The sequence below is a fragment of the Cryptotermes secundus genome, unplaced genomic scaffold (assembly GCF_002891405.2).
Source record: "Cryptotermes secundus unplaced genomic scaffold, Csec_1.0 scaffold159, whole genome shotgun sequence".
Taxonomy (NCBI): Eukaryota; Metazoa; Arthropoda; class Insecta; order Blattodea; family Kalotermitidae; genus Cryptotermes; species Cryptotermes secundus.
In genome coordinates this window covers 375,902-397,531 of record NW_019725416.1, presented here as the reverse complement: position 1 = coordinate 397,531, position 21,630 = coordinate 375,902, and the positions used below count along the sequence as shown (strand labels likewise).

Here is a 21,630-nt window from a genome sequence, read left to right as displayed (position 1 = left end):
CCATGCGACATCCTCTATCAACTAAATTTGGCCCTAACTTCGCCGACAGGCGGCGGTCGCTTGGTCGGTATAATTCGCTTGTGGACTAAAAAACACGTTTTTTTATATGTTTTCATGGCGTAGTGCTTAAATAGTTAAGCACAAAGATAACTTTACCTTTTTTACCTTTACGCATATTTGCATGCTTCAGAATAATTCACCGTTTCAGGAGGAAATTTAAAGATTTTTAAATAAACCACTTCGTTCAGTCTAAAGTCTGCAATGAAGCGTGGGTTCCACATCGACTCAGTATTACCGTTGCTTGTATTTCAGTCTCTAGGACTTGTGCCTTTTAATGAATACGCTTTCATATTTCCAACCTCCAAGCCGATGTTGATGTATATACTGTGTTACTGCTGTAGACCAGTTGCTGGCGCACCGTTCACTTGGTGCACGCGCCACAACTAATGTATTCTTTAAGTGAAGAGGTAGGGTGGGGCATGACATCAGGCCCTATCCATTGTCATCCCGACACCGCATGGTTTATGTGTTTGCCCACGACACCTTGTAAACAATGCTGTTGTAACAGGCACCCCCTCCCTCATCTCACTGATATTAGAAAAGAGTACATCTTGACTTACGTTTTGACCAGCCAGATGCGGCACGGCACTGCCCACGTGCTCTAGCAAATTGTTCTCATTTCAGTGGCGTGCAGACTTTATGGAAAACCGAAAGGCATATTCACAGCCAAAAATGTTCACGTTCCCGGGGGGTTCCGTGACGAATAGTAACGGGTTCTGCATTGGGTGATTGGATTTATTGGCACTCCTATTACAGTTACAACCAATTATAACAGCTCACAATGAATGGCTACCTAAGACTCGCGCCATTCCTTACTGGACTACGGGTGTCTTTTCTTCCACTGTGACTGACTTGCTTCTGATTTACAAATTGGTCACTTCTTCGGCGTCCATTGTCCGCCGGTTAACACTCCACAGTTTAACACTGAACTTTCTTACGGATGAATGGTTGAACTCCCGAACGAACTCTCTTAAACTCTGGGGTGAACAGAAGATACAACCACCTCGAACATATCGTCTGTTATATTCTGTGTGTCCGTTGCTACGAAACGTGTGTCAATCCCGTGGCCAAATAGTTATTAAATTGTATTACTCCCAAAATTTTAGGCTTAAGGTGGCTTACGAGATCACATTGCTGTCTGTCCGTGTATTCTGCCACCCATATTTTATTAGGAGGGTTATGGGATCAACGTTATGTATATGTGCCCCCATTCATTTGTTCGTTTTCTGTGTGGTCCGTGTCTTTTCAAAGAAAAATAGGCCAACACTTCTTCCTAGAACTTCTTGTATGTTACGGTATCTTCTGATTTCAGTTAGGCGTTCCGAAACATTCGCCAGTGGCTGACAAAGAATGATCTTTCGTCTTTGGATCGAAAGTGACTTACAGCCTCTCTCACTGGCTGGCTGTTGCAGCAGTGTTTCAGCATAAAAAATAAACGTATTTTTCTGACCATTCCTATATTGGTTGAAAATGGGCCGTACTAGATATCCATTTAAGAATCTGAAAGCTGTGACTAGCCGATCTGAGTAGACGGCAAGTATTGAAATAGTCCTGCCATGGCCGAAACAACGCAGGACTGCCAAAGCCGTAGACATCATTGTAGCGTTATTAGATATCGCTGGATGGAGTGGATTGCGTGTTGCCGTCTGCAGCAGCTGTCGGATGGTTGTTATGGCGCTCTGTTCAGACTCCATCATCACTGCCATGTGTCACAGGTCAGCCTCATAACCATGACGGGTTCGGGAACCCTGCCTGTTCTCTCTCAAGGGTGCAACAGCTTGCGCCTCCAAACTGCAGGCGCCTCAAAGGAAAATGCAACGTTTCCTAGTTTGTTTTATCTGTCAGGTTCACGTATCTGTTCAGTAGAATTGTATTCGGGAGATATTTGGTCGAAATATCTCCATGGTAATCCGCTATACGCGCCCCCCCCCCCCAATTTCCTCCAGAAGGGAAATCTGCGGTTTCTCAAGAATGTTTTATTTCAGTAGAATTAATATTTGGAAATGACACTGAATGAGCTTATGTCTGAGGAGAAGCATGTATCATGCAGATATATTTCGGTTTAATCCATATAACTTTCGAACTAGAATGTATTTAAAGTATTGCACAGTTTAGCAATTGCATGACGTAACATTAACTCCGGAAGTTCATGAGAAAGGAGGACACTAAGGTGTGGAATGTTATGCAGATGTGTCGTTGCGCCATAGTTATTTTCTGTATGTGCACACCCCTTTCGTGTAATCATCCCCAACATGCCCTCAGAGAACGAGAGAGCGTCAGAGGTGTCTTTCATGCATGCATGAGTTGAAGCTGCATCGGAACTGTCCTCATATGTATGATTAATGTTCTTCTGAACAAATTGTCTAGAAAAACATGTCTCCCCTCCTCCTGCTGTGTAATCTTCTACCCTTTTTATATATCCTCTCACCCTTCTTACCCCCCACGTATATCTTTGACAATAATGTGCGCTTGCGCGTTTCGAATTGAACACGACGTCACATCCGGCTTACTTCTCGGTAGAATACTTTTGAATTTTGAACCTTTCGGCAGGGGTGGGGGGTGGTAAGAGGGAAAGAGGGGTTGTCATGAAATGAGATAAAGCAATCTACAGAATTAAATTGTATGGAGTTCATATACAGATGTCAAGATAAATACATTCACTCTGCATGTGGCTTCGGTTCGACTTTAATTTCTGCGTAAATTAGATGTATAAATAGGCTATTTGTGGTTTATCAACACATGTTTTGATGTCAGTGGCTGTTCTGTGTTTGGACAGGTGTATGTTTTAAGTTGCATTCGCTGTAAATAATACTCATGAGTTATTTATAGCTCAGATGCACATGAAATTATATATATTAATAGGATGAATATTGTTCAACGTCATTTGGGCCAAGAATGAATTAAGCAGCGTAATGTTTACTTCAATTTTAATTATATTTATTAAGAACATAAAATAATATAATTAGGTCCATGTTTTAAAATTAGTTCTTTCAGCTTGTAACAAGCATAAAACTGCGTAAAATGTTCTTGTTTCTTAGTCCTGATATTCAGTTTCTTATCCTAAATAATTACCTTCGAATTGTCCAATTATCACAGGTTAGGCCCATTTTATTGCGTATGTCTCACATTTGGTTCCAGAGTACAAACATTGCGACTAGCGTAGAGTGAATTACTCGGGGCAGTATTATGGCTAAATCCTAGGGATGTTTTTGTCCCTTCAGGTGCATTTCCATAGTATCTGTAAGTTTAGTATATAAGGTGTGCTATAGCGTCTGTTCCATTTCCTGTGATTCTGGTACTCCGCCGCCATTTTGTGTTTCACGTAACAAAATGAGAGTTGTGAAACCGTCGCATGTAAACAAATGTAGAGCACCTAGAATTACGGTCTTGACGATCAAAAAGTTCAATTCCAGTAAGAAGCCATCTTCAGACCGGCTCTGAAGACCCAGCCTTCTAACCAACGAGGGCTCTTGCACCAGCGAAACCCGGCAGAAACCGACTCGGTTTGTGCCAAGGTTAGGAATAGGAGAGAATAGGAGTTGTACCTCAGCTTAATGCGTTTTCATGATATGTTCCTTAATTAAGCACAGGGAATTACTCTGACATCATCGAAACCAATGTGGCAGGGGCTGTTGCGCTCATGGTATTTAAACAGAGAAATATTTCCCTGCTCATCGTAATTTCGAATACTGACCCAATCAGCAGCTACTTCAGACAGGTTATTCATAGAGCAGTGGAATAAATTCCGTGTATAAAATAATAGAAACCCATTCCTATGCTTCCTCATGATCTAATTCAGTTCAGTAAGATGGTGAAAATCGATTTCCCTAAGTAAGATTTGAGGTTTTCACGGCGATGACTATGAAAAATTCCGTTTTCTGGGATATAGCGCCTTGTTGATTTTGTAAACCGACTGAGTCTGCAACCACGTGCTCAAGTTGGTTCCTCGAGCGCGGATTTTTCTACCCTGAAGATGGAGACGATAGGTCCTGCCGGCGCGTAAGGCTAACAACCTCACCGCCATCTGTGAGCCGATTGTCTAGAAAATATGGGAGCCTCGACAGCCTGTTACAGGAATAGTTTTACCTTGCCTTATCTTACCCCGGTTAATCAGTAGTCTGCTGTATTCCCTCTTTATTCCCCCCGGAAGTGAGATGTCAAGCTTTGGACACGTATAAAAATATCTTGAATATGTTGTTCGTACATTTTAATATTTTGTTTGTTTTTATAAAATGAAACAAATTCATAACTTCTGAAGTAAATGAATCTGTTTTATTTCCTGTGCTATTCTCCGGGACTGAGAGCTGGTTCCACTTCCCAACTCTTTGATGATCACAAAACTTGCTATGATAAATTAATTTCGCTGGAAACAGTAAACTTTGCTTTCTGTGTCTGGTACGCATTTTGATAAAACAAACGGAAAACGCCAGCAGCCACCCTACTTATTCTTCTTCTTCTTCCTTTGTGTCGACTATTACTGGCTGAACCCCCGCTGGTCCACCCCAGTCAGCTGCAAGTGACAAGCACGTGATCAAAACATTGTTGGGCACCCTCCTATCAACTCCATCCTGCACACAGAGTTGGCTCGAAGGGCGTATGGCAGAGGAGACTTGTAGATTTTGCTCCTTTTGTTATAACTATAGCTCGTTTCTGTTGAGCGTTAAAACACGTAACTGTTGGCAAGCTCCCATGACACATCTTTGTTAGACCTTCTCCATACGTTTTTTTGTGGGGACAGGATATATGCCCTAAAAAATTAGAATCCAAACACACGTTACGTTAATGTAAACAGATCTGCTGGCAACAGAGATGTTACCTTTTTCTGCAGAATTTGCTAAACACTTTTGTTTCGCTGAGAAATCCGTGACTTCGGCCGGATATTAAATGAGGCTTCCACATTCTGTGCGAGTGTCTTGTCTTACTGTCATCTGCCTCCCTTAGTGCGAACGTTAGTGTAGAGCAGCGTGTTCACGAAAATTGTGACATATAAGAAAACCTATCTCCTCTAACGCACTTTCATCATACTGTTAACAAGGCCTATACACTTGTCTGTCCCGAGCTGGATGAATCAAAACCATTTTTTAAGTTTAATTTAAATATTATCAACCCATCTAAGCCTATGTCAAGTGGTCTCTTCATTTCCTTTTTTGCAACCTTTGGTGAACAATATTAAAATGGATCTTAGAGAAATAGGATGGAATGATATGGACTGGATTGATCTGGCTTAGGATAAGGACCAGTGGAGGGCTCTTGTGAACATGGTAATGAAGCTTCGGGTTCCATAAAACGCTGGGATGTTCCAGAGTAGCTGCACAATTTGCGGCTTCTCAAGAAGGGCTCAGCTCCATGGGTGAGTGATTATGAATTGAGATAACGAAGGCCACATAACGACGGTCTCCCTACTTGAAAGAAAGCCAGTAAAAAAAAATAGTTGCTTACGTAATCATCTCTCATTCCTCTTTTATTTCCTTCGTGACTCGATATGTTATCACATTATACATTAATTGCAAAATCGATATGAAGTTTTTACTTGCCACCCTATTCTGATGAATTTGAGCCAGTGCTCCTGTTCTCCCTACAGCTCATTTCTTCCCCCTATTACATTTTATCTCAGAATGAAGATTTGATCTGGTAGAAATAATCAGCAGGGGCTGTAAAGGGAATAAGGGATAAGTAAGTTCTCTGGATGGTAAGCTTCCCCCCCCCCCAACCCTAAACACAGACTAGGGTGTGGCGGTAGAGGATTACAAAGGTAAAACACGACACACCTCCCAATTGACACCTTTCGGCTGTGGACAGCCCCACCCACCCGTTAGAATCTAATTCTGCGGGCGCCCCACACTGCGTTACGTTAAAATGAAATATGAAGCCTCTTCCCTTCACTGCACTGAACATCTACTTCGCCAAAGCCTGGAGACTAATAAAAAGAGAGGACTTTTCAGACTGGAAAGAAAGCTCGTTAGGGGAATCTTAGCAATCTATAATTATTGTTCTACAAGCCGGAAGGTCGCGGGTTCAAGTCCCGATGAGGTTATTGCATTTTTTGAAATTAATCTAATCCTTCCAGCCTCACTATGGCCCTGGGGTCGACTCAGCCACTAGCAGAAATGAGTACCAAGAATATTCTTGGGGGTAAAGGGCGGCCGGCGCGTAAGGCTGACAACCTTACCGCCAACTGTGAGCCGACTGTCTAGAAAATGTGGGAACCTCAACATCTCACAACCCTATGGGCCTCCACAGCCTATTAACAGGGATACCTTTACTTTACTTTTTACTTACTTATGGACAGTGCAGTATTGTTTTGCAGATGCAGGTTTGCAGCTGATTTTCGGCACATAAATCGTAGTTCTGTATGGGTGCGAAACTTTGTCTCTGACATTAAGGGAGGAACATAGACTGATGGTGTTTGAGAACAGGGTGTTGAGGAGAATATTTGGACCGAAGAGGGATGAAGTGACATGAAGTTGTAGAAAACTGCATAATGAGGAGCTTCATAACTTGTACACTTCTCCAAGTATAATTATAATGATCACATGAAGGAAGATGAGGTGGACAGGACATGTTTCACGAATGGGGGAGATGAGGAATGAATATAGGATATTGGTGGGAAAGCCGGAAGGAAAGAGTCCACTGGGAAGACCAAGGCGTAGGTGGGGGGGACAATATTAAAATGAATCTTAGAGAGATAGGATGGAATGATGTGGATTGGATTGATCTGGCTCAGGATAGAGACCAGTGGAGGGCTCTTGTGAACACGGTAATGAACCTTTGGGTTCCATGCAATGCTGGGAAAAATCTTGAGTAGCTGCAGAATTGGCGGCTCCTCAAGAAGTCCTCAGCTCCATTAGTAAGTAACTAACTTATAAAACGTATAATTGATTTTAAATTTATAATTGTTAAACTTTAAAGAGAATCTGTACATCCAAGATGTAGAACTACTTCATTCACACCGATGACTGAAGTAGTTCTACGTCTGGGCTGTAGATACAGATTTAGAACTACTTCGGTCATCGGTGTGAGTGATCTGACAACAAGTAAACTTCTTTAATTTTGCTGCTTTTTCGCCGAATTTAATTCGAATGATCACGTCAAGAAGAATAAGATTGGCATGACATGTGGCATGCATGGAAGAGAAGACGAATGCATGTAGGATTCTGGTGTGAAAGCCAAAAGAAAAAGTCCACTAAGAGGACCAAGACGTAGGTGAGAGGATAATATTAAAATGGATCTTAGAGAGGTAGAGTGGGGCGGTATGGACGGGATTGATCTGGCTAAGAATATGGGTCAGTGGATGACTCTTGTGAACAAGGTAATGAACCTTCGGGTTCCATTAAATGTATGGAAATTCTTGAGTGGTTTAGGGATTAGGAGGCTTCTCCAGAAGGACTCAGTTCCACGGAGTTAGTTCATGGACATGAAATAAATATGAAAGAAAGGAAATTAGTGGAATTGTGCCAATGATTTCAAAATAAATTGAAATAGGCACCATGTATACGTTCAAACATATATACATATATATATGTGTGTGTGTGTGTGTGTGTGTCCTAAGCTTCGTAAATGGCCTTCAATTTCATTCCCAAATTTTTCATATGTTTAAAATTTTGTACTGCACAAGTTAAATAATTAGTTAAATACGTTGATTTTGTGACATGCATCACAAATTCCTCGGTTCGAATCCTACGCCAGCTTCTCTAATGTATTGTTCAAATGCACAGTAATGTTTTGTGTCAGACAACGTTGTTACATTGACAAAAAAAAATGGTTTTGTCATTTCTGCTAAANTGCCTTAAATTAATTTAAATACATATATATAAGTCAGTAATTAAATTTTATCACGTATTTCAACTGTGTTCCCGTAATAGGCTGTTGTGCGGAAGCTCACGTCATAGTGTTGTGTTACTTACTTACTTATGGAGCTGAGCCCTTCTTGAGAAGTCGTCAGTACCTCAGCTGCTCAAGAAATTTCCAGAATTTTATGGTGGCCAAGGTTCATTACCGTGTTGACAAGATCGCGCCCCTGGTCTCTATCCTGAGCCAGACGAATCCAGTCTACCCCCCTCCCCAATCCAGTTTCTCTAAGTTTATTATTTATATTTAAATATTTAGCCTATTTTCGTAAAGTATGCTTATGCGGTCTCCGTCCTGTCTGTTTGGTAGCGTGCCAGTTAATTCACCCCCCCCCCCAATTTACTTTTGATTGCTTGAACCGATCTTTATAAAACTTGGTATGTATGTCATGGCACCTGAGCCCATCTCAACAGTGTACTTCATAAATCCCTCACATTAGTCTCTGTGTCTGTATCGATTAATACGCGCGGTAGGCCTAATTGTTACGTCACTTAGGATGTTTCAGGCTTTCCCTCACTGAGAACTCTTGTCTCCCTGTGGCTCAACAGCCCTTACGGACATTGACTGCCTTTTCAGTTCCTTAATCTAGACACAGTTGGTAGGACTGGTTGGACGGGGCGACAGCCCATCACAAGGCCGCTACCTGCACACAGACATCCATGCCTCGAATGGTATTCGAACCCACGATCACAGTGTTCGAGCGGGAGAAGACAGTCGCTGCCTTAGACCGCACGGCCACGGTGATTGGTCACTCAGAACTTTACTACAACTAAATTACATATACGAGTATACGGTAATATCCAGCCATCCACTTTAAGTGTGGCCGAGTGTACACATCCATTACACAAAGAAGAGGCTTTGTGGTGGCCTGCTCTCTATGCATATTTCCATTTCAACTCGGCCCACCAACTTGTCGTCCGGTTACTGCACTTCTCTTGTGTTTCACGCCTCATTTCCTTGCTTCCCAGCCTGTATCAGATGTCTATCTTATAACAGTCCCCATCGCGTGCAATGTCTTTTGTCCCATCAAACAGAGAGACAAACCCAGACATCATATGATAACCAGGAGTTCTGCCTATGACTCATAACCTATTTCCATGTAATTCTGCAAGCTTTGGTCTTCCCTCCACATATCATATCATCAACTGCGCTGTCGAAGAGTTTGGATGTTGTATAATACATATTAGATATACTAGCTGAACTGGTGTTTTCCTTGTTTGAAACTTCCTGAATATTAACAGAGTTAGTAGTCAGACCCCTGGAAGGCACACTGCTCTGTGTTTCTTGTAGGATTCTCACACAATATTGTTACTAGACTGTTCTAGAAACCAGCGTAAATTCAGAAATGAAACTGATCGATTATAATTTGCGATTAGGGTCGAATCTTGTTAACGATATTGGGAATGCATATGATTCATCCTGTTCTAAAATTATAAAAATGACAAGTAATGAACTTTATGAAAGAAGAACAAGAATGTTCCAGTCTCTCCTTGTTATAGGTAGCGAGAGAAATGTAACACGCGAAATCATGTTTGTATTGGACTGTTTGGGGGAACGTGGTAGCGCAGGTGCTTGAGGTACTATCCTACAAGCCGGAAGGTCTCTGGTTCGATTCCCGAGTAGGTCATTGAATTTTTCAATTTACCTAATCCTTCTAGCCGCACTATGGCCCTGGGATCGACTCAGCCTCTGACAGAAATGAGTGTCAAATCTTCATGGGGAGTAAAGGGCGGCCGGCGCGTAAGTCTGACAACCTTACCGCCATCTGTGAGCTGATTGTCTAGAGAAAATGTGGGAGCCTTGGCGTCTCACAACCCTATGGGCCTCCATGGCCTCTTACAAGGATAGCATTATCTTATTTACCTTTTATAAGCATCCAGTCAATTTTTACTGTCCTTTGCAGCACTCATAAACAACGAAATCGTTTTATCTTGGCTAGCGGTGTATAGACTTTTAGCCTGGAATTCCTAAATCTAAACTTTCATGTGTAGGAACACAAATTCTGGCGCGTTAGTCTCGGGCGTTTGCACCGTAAGTTGCATAACACATGCGGACCCTCTCAGTTGAAGCCATTCTCGACTTCTAGCTGCACATGCATTTACCGAATAATCTAATCAACTGCTACGAAGTTTTGAAGTCCATATGCTTGTCAGGATATTGGTGGGAAAGCCAGAGGGAAAGAAAACACTAGGAAGACGTAGGTGGGTGGACAGTATTAAATTGCATCTTAGAGAGATATGATGGGACGGTATGGACTGGACCGATCAGGCTCAGGATAGGGACCAGTGGAGGGCTCTTGTGCACACGGTAATGAACTTTCGGGTTCCATAAAATGCTGGGAAGTTCTTGAGTAGCGGCCCAATTGACGGCTTCTCAAGAAGGGCTCAGCTTCATGAGTGACGAGTGAGTTTGCCACAGATATTCAGGTATGTCATTTAACAGTATTTTTTTTTTGTCTCTATTAACAGCTTTTCAGCCTACTTATCTTATTCTGAGAATATTAAAAGAGGCTTATGAGATCCCCTTGCTATCTGTGTGTCTGTGTATCCCCGCCTATCAAATTTTGAACGCCTGAACCACTCTTTATTAAACTTGGTGTGTATATCAAGGCACCTGAGCCAGTCTCAACGACGTACTGGATAAATCTCTATGTTTATATGAGTATCGTTGCTATGCAACGGCTCGGTAAACATCTTCCCGTGCAACGAATACAAGCAACAGTTGGACGCTTCTTTTCCTATATGGTCCGTGTCATATCAAATGAAAGTCTGTGGGGGTTTGTGTATCCTCCTGTTGTTGCTAGGCAACGGTTCAGTAAACATCCCCGCGGCAACGAAGAATTGTTGAAGATGTTTTCTTTGTTGTCCGTGTCCTATCAAAGGAAAGTATGCGTTTGAATTTCTTGTTAACGTGTTCCAACTTAAAATAATTCTGCAGGTATACTGAAATATTTTACCTTCATGAATTCTTGATCGAAGTGAAAAACTATGGCCCCATAACCGTAAAAAAAATGCTGAAACTTGTTTCGTTTCCTATAACAGTCCTCATACCTCAACAGTACCTGATAATGATCATGGGTTCAATTCCCAATGTGTGAAAACATGAATTACATTTACCAGTCACATTCGCTTATATGCATCTACGGTAACAGAGCTCCCCTCCCCCTTTTTTTTTCTCGGAGGGTCTGAACACACAACTATAACGTATGGATCACTGTTCTATGATGCATTTGGAATCCCCTTACCTCCCCATTTTCCATCAGCAGCCAGTGGGTCGCATTTCCCATCGGGGTTATTATGGGCGCCCATGACAAATTTTTATGTATTCATAAAAAATGAAAGAGCCAAAATTTTGCTGTGTCATCATTCTCTTTGGATATGTGGGAGGGTGACGATAGAATGGCGGTTGGGGATCAGCATCGGTGTGATATTGGGTTTTGATGTACTAGCCTTCCCTGTGGGTTATTGAGTTCCACATTACATGCGATTTTAAGGGGGTTAACGATACATTTTATGTCGGCTGTTTTTATAGGAGCAGACATGTAGAAGGTGCATTCAATTCTCTTTGTCCTGTTTTATGATTCATTCTGCCAGGATACTGAACAATTGTGCTTGTTCTGCGCCCGATACTTGTTATTAAAACCTGCGACGAACGCATTTATGTTAAATATTTGTTTTTATCTTCTTGAAGAGGAATTACTGTGAATTATATTGATCCACGCGATTGAGGCTAGGAATTTTTTCCTGGTATGCGAACTGATGATAAGTTCTGTCTCTCCATTCTTGGCTCTGAACTGTGTAAAATTGCGGAAGTTTGGAAGGAACTTCAAGGCCGCGTCATAGCTCAGGCGGTTAGTCGCCGGATTCCCACCGCGGCACCCCGGTTCGGGCCCAGTTCACGTCATGTGGGATTTGTGATGGATAAAGTGGCGCTGGGATAGGTTTTCTCCGACTACTTCGGTTTCCCCTGCCCACTTCTCATTCCACCGACTGCTCCACACTCATCATCTATCATCGGGGCCTGGTACAATATGCCAGTTCGTGGACTCAGTCTGACCCCCCCCTCACAAAGAAACTAAGAAACTACCTTCAGTCTACTCAGATTATTCTTCTGTGTTCCCACTAAACCGTTACCGGGAACAGTCCACAGTTTTTGTCCTTGTTCTCGACGAAGAGGTTAAAATTTGGGTCGATATGAATTTCTCACGGCGGTGACTGAAGAGCCAAGTAGTCCTTTAGACGTTCATCGATGTTTCGGAGGAAAGTACTAACTCCATCTTCATGTATGAGTAATATTAATAATTCAAGCAAGCAACAAGCGGGAAGCGAGCACCAAACAGATTTAGCTGTCGCATAGATGAACTGTATTCAGATGTAGGTCTGTAAGGATCCCAGACATGCGCAGTAGGTTCCAGCAGAAGAATAATAATTTGTTGATCTCGAAATAGAGCCTCATATTTCGCGAGTTGAGAAGTGTGGAAAGCGAGAGAAAAGTGACACTTTTACTAGACTACACGGCGTCACGTCTCAGAAGACCATACTCTTCAGTTTTAAAATTCTCTCGGTGATCGAAGTACTACGGCCGTCAACACAATAACGAAGTAAATTAATTTTAATAAAATCTAATAAAAATAAAAATTAAGACATTAAAAATAGTTTCTTCGTCTTGACTATTTCGCATCATCGTGTCAGATTTTAACAAAATTTGGCATTAACAATCACATTAAATATATACGTATTTGTTTATTTTGGAAGTTCAGTAAAATGAAATGTGTTTCTCTCTGTAGGGCTGTAGATCGCTTTGGACATTGGCCGCTTTATCTGTTCCTTAATCTTATACACAGTCGGTAGGACTTCTTGGACGGGGGATCAGCCCGTTGCAAGACCACTACCTACACACAGAACAACATGAGCATATGATAAACGCACACATACATCAATACCTCGAGTGAGATTCGAACCCACGACTCCATTGTTCGAGTGGAAGACGCTAAATGAAATGTCAGTAGAGTTTATTAACATATCGTTCTATTTATGAATTCATTGATTTTATATCTTGTCTCTCAGTTCTGGTTAATCTTTAATCAGCTCGGCGGTTCGCTATGGAGCGTCACCCGTTAGGAGTTACATAACATCTGTGATAAATATTGTCGTTAGTACTGTCACAGAAAATACGGAAGAATTTTTATTATTATTTTTTTATACTTGTACTGAAATTGGGTTTTAGCCCGGTGGCAGTAGTACACAATAGGACACAACAGACAAGTAACACACATTACACTAAGTGACAACACGTTCAAACAAAACACAATACACAAAACACAACAATAAGGACATCCTACCACAATGAATACAAACCAAATACGATTAACAACTACAACAGTTACAGAGAAATACAAACAACTGCAACAAATACAGCAACAATTACAGAGAGAGAAAAAAAATACAGCACCCAAAAAACAAACAAAAGGAAACCAACAGTCATGGATGCGTAATGTCATTCACTTCACTTCACTGCAATTTTTTTCTTTTTAATTATTTCCACCTCAACTTCACTTTGCCTCATTTATCACTTTCCTAACCCTTTGCCTAAAATTGCTTGGTTTACAGGACAGAGTACCTAAAGCATCTGCAGGCAGTTGGTTCCAGAGCTGTATGGTCCTATTTACAAAGGAGTATTTCCCGATATCTGTGCTCACGCCACTTAAATGTGCGTGGAATAACTGAAACCCTGTATCAATTATGAAGATATTTGTCCTTTAATGTCAAGAACGCAACCTACAGTGTGTTGCTTTTATTCGCATATTTTCGTACTTAGTTTATGTACACCATTGGTTCTCCGTATTCATTCAGTAAGCAGTCCCAACCTGTTTCACACAAAACTTTATGACACATTTATGGCTATTGTTCTGTCTGTGGTGATCTATTGATTTAAACAACTTCATCTCTTCACCCTCGTCCCATCCTGCGCGTATCTTAAAAGTGATCTCGGCAAGACATTCGAGATGTATTTGAATGCACCCCTTCACACCCCTACATTTCTTTTTTTTTTACCATAACCTGTGAGAAGTGGCTCGGTTTATTGCGGCTGAATAGGAGATATCCCTACAGAACCATTGAAACGGCCTGTGGGACCCACAAGAAGTGACTGGGATTGTGACACTTACAATAAAATTTATGTTCTCTTTCTCTGAAAACTGTACGGCAATAACTGAGATCTTGGTTTTGTAAAAATCATTTGAATAGTATAGTGCCTTATGTTACAGCCTTCTTTACCACCGTGTCATATAGGTAGAGAACATGACGTAAATAACTCGAATGTTGGACCCGAAACGGTTCTCTTTAACTGAATTTTCTCCGGATACACTGCAGGTTTGTCATAATGGGACACCTGAGGATGGCCGTTTGAGGCCGAAACATGTTTTGTTAATAACGAAAGCAAATGTGGATGAAAAAATAAACAGTTGAAATATTTTTCCACCCTTTTTGTTTCATTTCATGCATCATGTTGTGTTATAATATATAATTTCTTTATTGCAACTTTCACAAAACAACTATATCAAGATCAGTGCCTGGTTTTGGCTCTGCTACATGTTTCGGCTATTAATAGGCGTCATCAGGCAAATACATGGCTAACATATATACACCACTGAACTGCAGTATTAATAAAATTGGATACAATAGTATTAATTATCGCCCATTGTTTATATTCCGTCAAAATTGCAACACTTTTACATTCAACACTACATATTTCGGCCTCAAACGGCCATCTTCAGGTGTTTTATGTTACAGATATTTTGCTAAAACTGTGTTAAATACAGAATCATAAATATGTAAACAATAGAGTNATATTATTGTATCCAATTTTATTAGTATTGCAGTTCAGTGGTGTATGTTAACCATGTATTTGCATGATGTTGGCTATTAATAGCCAAAACATGTAGAGTCAAAACCAGGCACTGACCTTGATATGGCTGTGTTGTGACAGTTGTAATAAAGAAGTTAGTTGAATTATTGACGGAAAATTGTATGTAAACAAAGTGTAATGTAGTAATGCAACTTACTTACTTACTTACTTACTTACTTACTTACTTACTTACTTACTTATGTAGCTGAGCTCTTCTTGAAGAGCTGCCAATTCTGCAGCTACTCAAGGATTCCCTGCATTTTATGGAACACGAAGGTTCATTACCGTGTTCACAAGAGCCCTCCACTGTTCCTTATCCTCAGCCAGATCAATCCAATCCATACCATCCCATCCTTTCTAAGATCTATTTTAATATTGTCCACCCACCTACGCCTTGGTCTTCCCAGTGGTCTCTTTCCTTCTGACTTTCCCATCAATATCCTATATGCATTCCTCTATAGTAATGCAACAGGATGCTTAAATACAAGATTGAATTTTCGCATCTGACAGTAAATATGCTATTAACTCTTTATGTTTTGCCTAATTATTTGGTGATACGTGATAAGATGTAAAGAATAGACAAGTCCAGCTAGTCAAATGGACATAAATATTTCGAATTATTTTAAATTCATTTTGCTGCAGGATCTCTGTAGGGCCTCGCGTCATATTCTAGAATCTGCGACGTTTTGGTTTCTTTGTTGTTCCCCTATATAGCTGTTAACAATAGTTATACAGCAAATGAATGGATCACTTGCGACACCTTAGTGCGAAAGTTGGTAGCAAGAAGAAACAGACGGGAGTACTTATACGATTGGTCACTTCATACAAGCAAAATGGTTAAGTAAAAATATTACGAAGGCCCTTATATTAAATTCAGCACAAACTTGTTGACAATAGGCCCTGTCATTTCAAAACAAAAACTGTTACCTTCACGGATTTCGTAAGGTTTTTAAAGTTAATTACACGGATATAATGTTGGATATTATCATTGTTTGAGATATATTTAATATAGACCAACGTAGTCAGTGTAGCGACTGACTACGGGTTGGACGACCAAGGGTTGGAGTTCGAGTCCCGATAGAGTCAAGAATTTTCTCTTCTTCATTTCGTCCAGACCGGCTCTGGGGCCCACCCAGCCTCCTATCCAATGGATACCTGCGGTGCTTTCCCCGGGAGTAAAGCTGCAGGAGCGTGAAGCTGACCACTCACCTCCGACTACTGCCGAGTTGAAGGAAATGTGGCTTTATACATCCACTTCCCCATACCCCTTCATGTCATAGTGCTTAATTAGTTAAGCACAGGGATAAGTTTACCTTTTACCTTTATAGACCTGCACGATGTTTCAGAAGTTGTGTCTACTCCAATCATCACATGACTCGTACACTGACAGATATTTTTCTCATAAGAGTAATGTAAGATACATACAGGGATAGCTCTCTCGGCATAGTGACCGAGAAATTCAGGTTAGATTCGCGGTGTAAGAAAGAGAATATTCTCTTTAGATAGCGTGCAGACTCGCTCTGAGGCTAATTTACTCGTAGAGTACTATCCAAGGGTACCAGGCGGCCTTCCCCGGAGTTAAAGCGGCCAGGACGTGAAGCTGACGATTCGTTCCATGTAGCGCCGACGTTTAGAAATCCTCTGAGCTATAATCTTCACTATCAGATGCGTCTTTACGTGGTGCTCAATTAAACAGAGGGACGAATTACCTTTACCTTACGTTTACTGCACCGAGGAGAATCCGAAGAACATTATGTGTAACTGATTACAGGGGGCTGTAAATCCTTTCTGTTACCTTTAGGAGAGGAAAAACATTATAAAACTGGCATTCAAAGCTCTCTGGAACAAAATTATATGCATGACACCAGTTTTACAGTTACCTGTTTTCCGACATAACCACGCATCGTGTTAGTTACAGTGCTGTACCCCGTTTATTTGATTTAAAATCTTTGTTCAGTTTATTTAATTGGAAAATATTTCTTAAATAAATAGTCCTATACTCTGTTTATTCTACTCTAGAATAATTTTTAATGAACCTGATTTCCTAATTACACCGAAGTTCCATTAAATTATTTTTTTTCTCTACAGCTCTACAGCCTTTTGGACCTTGGCCGCTTTTTCAGTTTATTAATCCTATACACCGTCGGTAAGATTCATTGGATGGGGGATCAGCCCGTCGCAAGGCCGCTACCTACACGCAGAATAAATACACACAGATATACATTCCTCGAATGGGATTCGAAACCTCAACCCCAGTGTCCGAGAGGACGAAGACGGTTCATGCCTTAAACCCCGCGACCACTGTGACCGGCTCCATTAAATTATACTGCTGCATTATGATTCAACACCGCATATTAGTCCGGTTTAAATCGGACATACAGGCCTCTCCTCTTCTACATTTCAGCTTCATCAGAGACCTGTGATGACAGTTTTCCTTGTAAGATTTGAGGCTTTCACGGCGGTGACTATGAAGAAAGCAGTCTTCTGGGATTTGGCACCGTGTATATGTGGTGTTAACCGACGTTTCAGAGGAACGTATCGCCTCCATCTTCAGGGTAGAAGAAAAAGTATAAGAAGTCTGCAAGCGACAAGACCGTGAGAACGGTAAAAGCAGACATGGAGGCGATACGTTCCTCCGAAACGTCGGTTAACACCACATATACACGGTGCCAAATTCCAGAAGACTGCTTTATTCACAGTTTTCCTTGTTCAGCGTTTCTGCGTCTGTACTGCAGTATGCCAGAATGTTGCATGTATAAAGGTTCGGCCACACAGAGCGCTACGCTATGTTCGCTACGTACGCTACGTACGCTGTGTACACTCTGCGACGCAGCTAACACAGGGAACATAGCTTACGTAGCGTACGGAAGTCTGTGTGGCCAGTCACATTGGCAATAAAGGGAGATATTTTTCTGTTCGTATAGCGAACGTAGCGTAGGTAGCGTGCGTCGCGTACGTAGTGCTCTGTGTCGCCGAACCTTTACTGTTCTGTGTATGAATGGAGCAGATGGGGAATGAAGACGAATTGGAGTAACCGAGGGATCGAACGATCAGTCGGCTGAAAACCCAATCATTTCCGGTGCCCGAATGTGTTAGGCGGCGTGTAAAGATGACGAGAAGTGACAAGTGCATGTACTGTAGCAGAGAATCATATTGGCAGCGGGTGGGGGGAAGCACCGGACAGGTGACAGGGAAGCAGAGCAATTGGAGGTCCACTTTCACATCTCAGTTCACCTTTACTTTACATTGTTTTGTGTACATTTCCAACGACCGTGTTATTTATACGGGTTTTGCCACTTTTATATAATTTATTGACTTGAATAATTACGTATTTGTGAATGTTAAATCTGTTTTAGGATGGTATTCCAGTATTTTTGATACATTTTCGTCTGTTTAGGAATTCTCCAGTTTTTCCTCACGGATGTTTAACTGCTTTATGATTCAATGGATTCCTGACGCATTCTCGTTTCATTTAGGATATTATTCCAGCGTTTTCTGCGGTTGTCTGTAGATGTGTTGCTCTGAGACTCGAACACGGGACCCCCATAAAATTTATATTAGCTCCTGATTCTGACCAACGTGAACAAGCGTCAATAATTTGTATTGAATGCGAATTTATCTTCGGGGGCACGCAGTAACGTACTTACTTGAGACACAATGCTACAAGCCGGAAGGTCGCGGGTTCAGGTCCAAATAATTTTGATTTCTTTTCAATTAACCTAATCTTCCCAGCCGCACTATGGCCCTGTAATTGACTCAGCCTCGAACAGAAATGAGTACCAGTAATCTTCCTGGAGGAAAATAGCGGCCGGCGTGTAAGGCTGACAATCTTACCGCCATCTGGGAGCCGATTGTCTAGAAAATGTGGGAGTCTCGCCGTCTCACAAACCTATGGGCCTCCACAGCCTGTTACAGAGATAACTTTACCTTTTTTTACCTTACGAGTTAATCTTCAGTACACTAAACAATTTACAAATGTCTGAATTATCATTGTAATACAACAAATTTAACTAAAACTGCACTCTCATGTCTGTAGTGTTTTGTAGTTAGCTTTGCTTCTGCTCACCTCACTTTCGGGTTTATAGAGTGAACTTTTTGAGAAATACTAATTTAAATTTTTTAATTTAATTTTCTCTAAATTTAGAGATATTTTAAAGGATTTTAAAATTATAACTAAAGATTTTATAGTGCTACTACAGGAAAATCAAAATTGACGTGTGCAAAATAATCTACATACCAGACAGATATCAACGAGGTAGAGGTTGATAATAACGAAGAAATAACAATGTGTTTTTTAAATGTTAAATTTTAGACTGGGTTCAGTGTGGCAGCAACGTAAGAGTATACACCTGATGATGGCCGATAGAGGCCGAAACATGTAGTGTAGAAGAGAACAAGATCAAAGACATATAATATATTGTTTGCACTTGGGACGGAGTTTGTATCATTTATCGTGTAGAGTGCAACAGGATGCTTAAATATAATATTGTATAATCATATAAAAATATTAGGTAAATGTGATATTCTTCTCTCTGTTATTGCGTTACAGTTCTGTGATGTATGTGGAGCTTATCTTGAAATACTGAAAAAACATGCTCACTTGTTACATCTTATGTTTATGCCATGATATGATGGGATAGAGTCGGAGAGGTGGGGAGTGCCCCATGCGTGAGAGAGTTGACAACTGGATAAAAACTTAATTCAACATTTTAATTAGAAATTCTGGAAGGGAGAAAAAAATGTACTTGGGAGACCTGTGGGTATGTTTGAGGACAATATTAAAATTGTACTACATGAAATATGATTCGATTGTATGGATTGGATTGATGTGGCTCAGGGTAGGGACAAGTGGAAGCCTGTTGCGTTTACGGTAATGGGTTTCCGGGTTTCATAAAAGGCTGCTGATTGACCGTTAGCTCCTCAAGAAGAATTCTTAACGTAAAGGTATCCCTGTAACAGGCCGTGAAGGCCCATAAGGTTGTGAGATGTTGAGGCTCCCACATTTTCTAGACAATCGGCTCATAGATGGCAGCAAGGTTGTCAGCTCTACGCGCCGGCCGCCCTTTACCCCCAAGAACATTCCGAGAATATTCCTGGTACTCATTTCTGTTAGAGGCTGAATCGACCCCAGGGCCATAGTGCGGTTGGAAGGATTAGGTCAATTAAAAAACAAATCCAATGACCTCATCAGGACTTGAACCCGTGACCTTCCGGCTTGTAGTGCCGCAACCAACTACGCTACCGCGTGCCCTCGATTTTAGAATTTATGAATATAAACACATAAATATAGGGTGTCCGGATGAAAGATGTCCAAAATAAAAAAATTATATCTCGGAAAATAATTATCATACACTATCCGGTTTATGTCATCGTAAAGGAAAACTGTTTTTTTTTTTCATGACGGGCTTACGCGCAAGCGCCGCCATATTTCTGCCACCATAATGGGAATCATCTGGACAGAGATATGGCTAGGAGATGGATCGGCAGAGATGAACCAATTGCTTGGCCTCCTAGGTCGCCAGATTTAACCCCAGTGGATTTTTTCTTGTGGGGTTATTTGAAGAACATTGTCTACCAAGTTAAGATCACCGACCTTAAACATCTGAAAGCCCACATAAGGGACGCTGTAGCTACGGTAACATCAGACATGCTTCAGGCCTGGATGTTTGTCGTGACACCAAGGGAGCCCACATTTAAATTTATTGAGAAAGTTATATATGCAGAAAAAAACTTTGATAGTTTCCCTTTGTAGTGGTATAACCCATAAATGTGTCTAATAAATTCTTTCTGAGATATAATTATTTTATTTTGGATACCTTTCATCCGGACACCCTGTATTTACGTCATACTTTTGCAGACAGTTAATGCTATTAGTACCTTATAAAGTATGTGTAACGAGAATGTAGAAACTCCTGGCTACCCAGATCAATAATTATGAAAGTTTTGTGAAAAAGTGTTGTCTTCTTCTTTAAATGTTTAGCAACAAGAAAGCCGATTGCAGAGGACCGTCGTTTGGCGTGACACAAGATGGCATCCTGATCCATAACTCTCATCATCTTCATAGTAGTATTAATTTTTCTTTTCTTTTTTTCACATCCCTTTCTTTTTCTCGTCTTATTTGTCGCAGGTTCATCAACGCGAGGCGGCGGATTGTGCAGCCTCTAATAGACCAATCAAATCGAGCAGGTGCGAGCGGTGAGTTAGATTTCTAGCTGTTTTCTGGGTCTTCCTAACCCTCTTTTCTTCTTTCTCTTCTGTTCCCAAGGTTCATCAACGCTCGACGCCGTATCGTGCAGCCCATGATAGACCAATCGAACCGGGCGGGTAAGTCCGCCCCAATAATAACATGCAGCGGTGGTTTGCCTCAATGTGCCACTGTGTATGCCAGAGTTGAGCATATACTGGTTCTGGGAGTCTCTGGGAATTAACTGCCCTCAAATAATTGTCTCTCAGAGGTCCCGAATTGTGTCATGTCACCAGTAGGCTTTTGGAATTTGTACTTAAGCCTGTTTAAAACTATGTCACAAAACATATCGGCACAGGTATAAGGTTATTGAACAGTCATATAAGCAATAGACGAAAGGATTCTGACGATGGTGTATGCTGTATAGAACTATGAGGCTTATTTTGGACGCTATCCATCGTCTGGTATATATAAGACAAAACCACAATGTTTCGGTGACTGGATCTGTCTCCGTCCTCAGGTGGGTGGGGCAGGATAGACCTACTCAGTTGGGTCCGTTAGGAAGAGCTAGTCTCAATCACTGGACCAGTGAGTACGTCTATCCTGCCCCATCCACCTGAGGATGGAGACAG

At 41.3% G+C, this 21,630-nt stretch overlaps 1 protein-coding gene across 10 annotated transcripts in view; it reads left to right on the top strand.

Annotated features, from left to right (window-relative positions):
• LOC111863322 (homeobox protein homothorax) overlaps positions 1–21,630 on the top strand; it is a 1,160,896-nt gene that overhangs the window by 1,104,678 nt on the left and 34,588 nt on the right. For 6 of the 10 annotated variants that reach the window (XM_023849545.2, XM_033751014.1, XM_023849541.2 and 3 more), the window contains one exon: positions 20,942–21,009. In XM_023849545.2, coding sequence (XP_023705313.1) covers positions 20,942–21,009 — 68 coding nt within the window. Of the gene's footprint in view, positions 1–20,941; positions 21,010–21,079; positions 21,139–21,630 lie in introns of all 10 variants that reach the window. The other 4 variants (XM_023849544.2, XM_023849540.2, XM_023849543.2 and 1 more) reach the window with 2 other exon arrangements.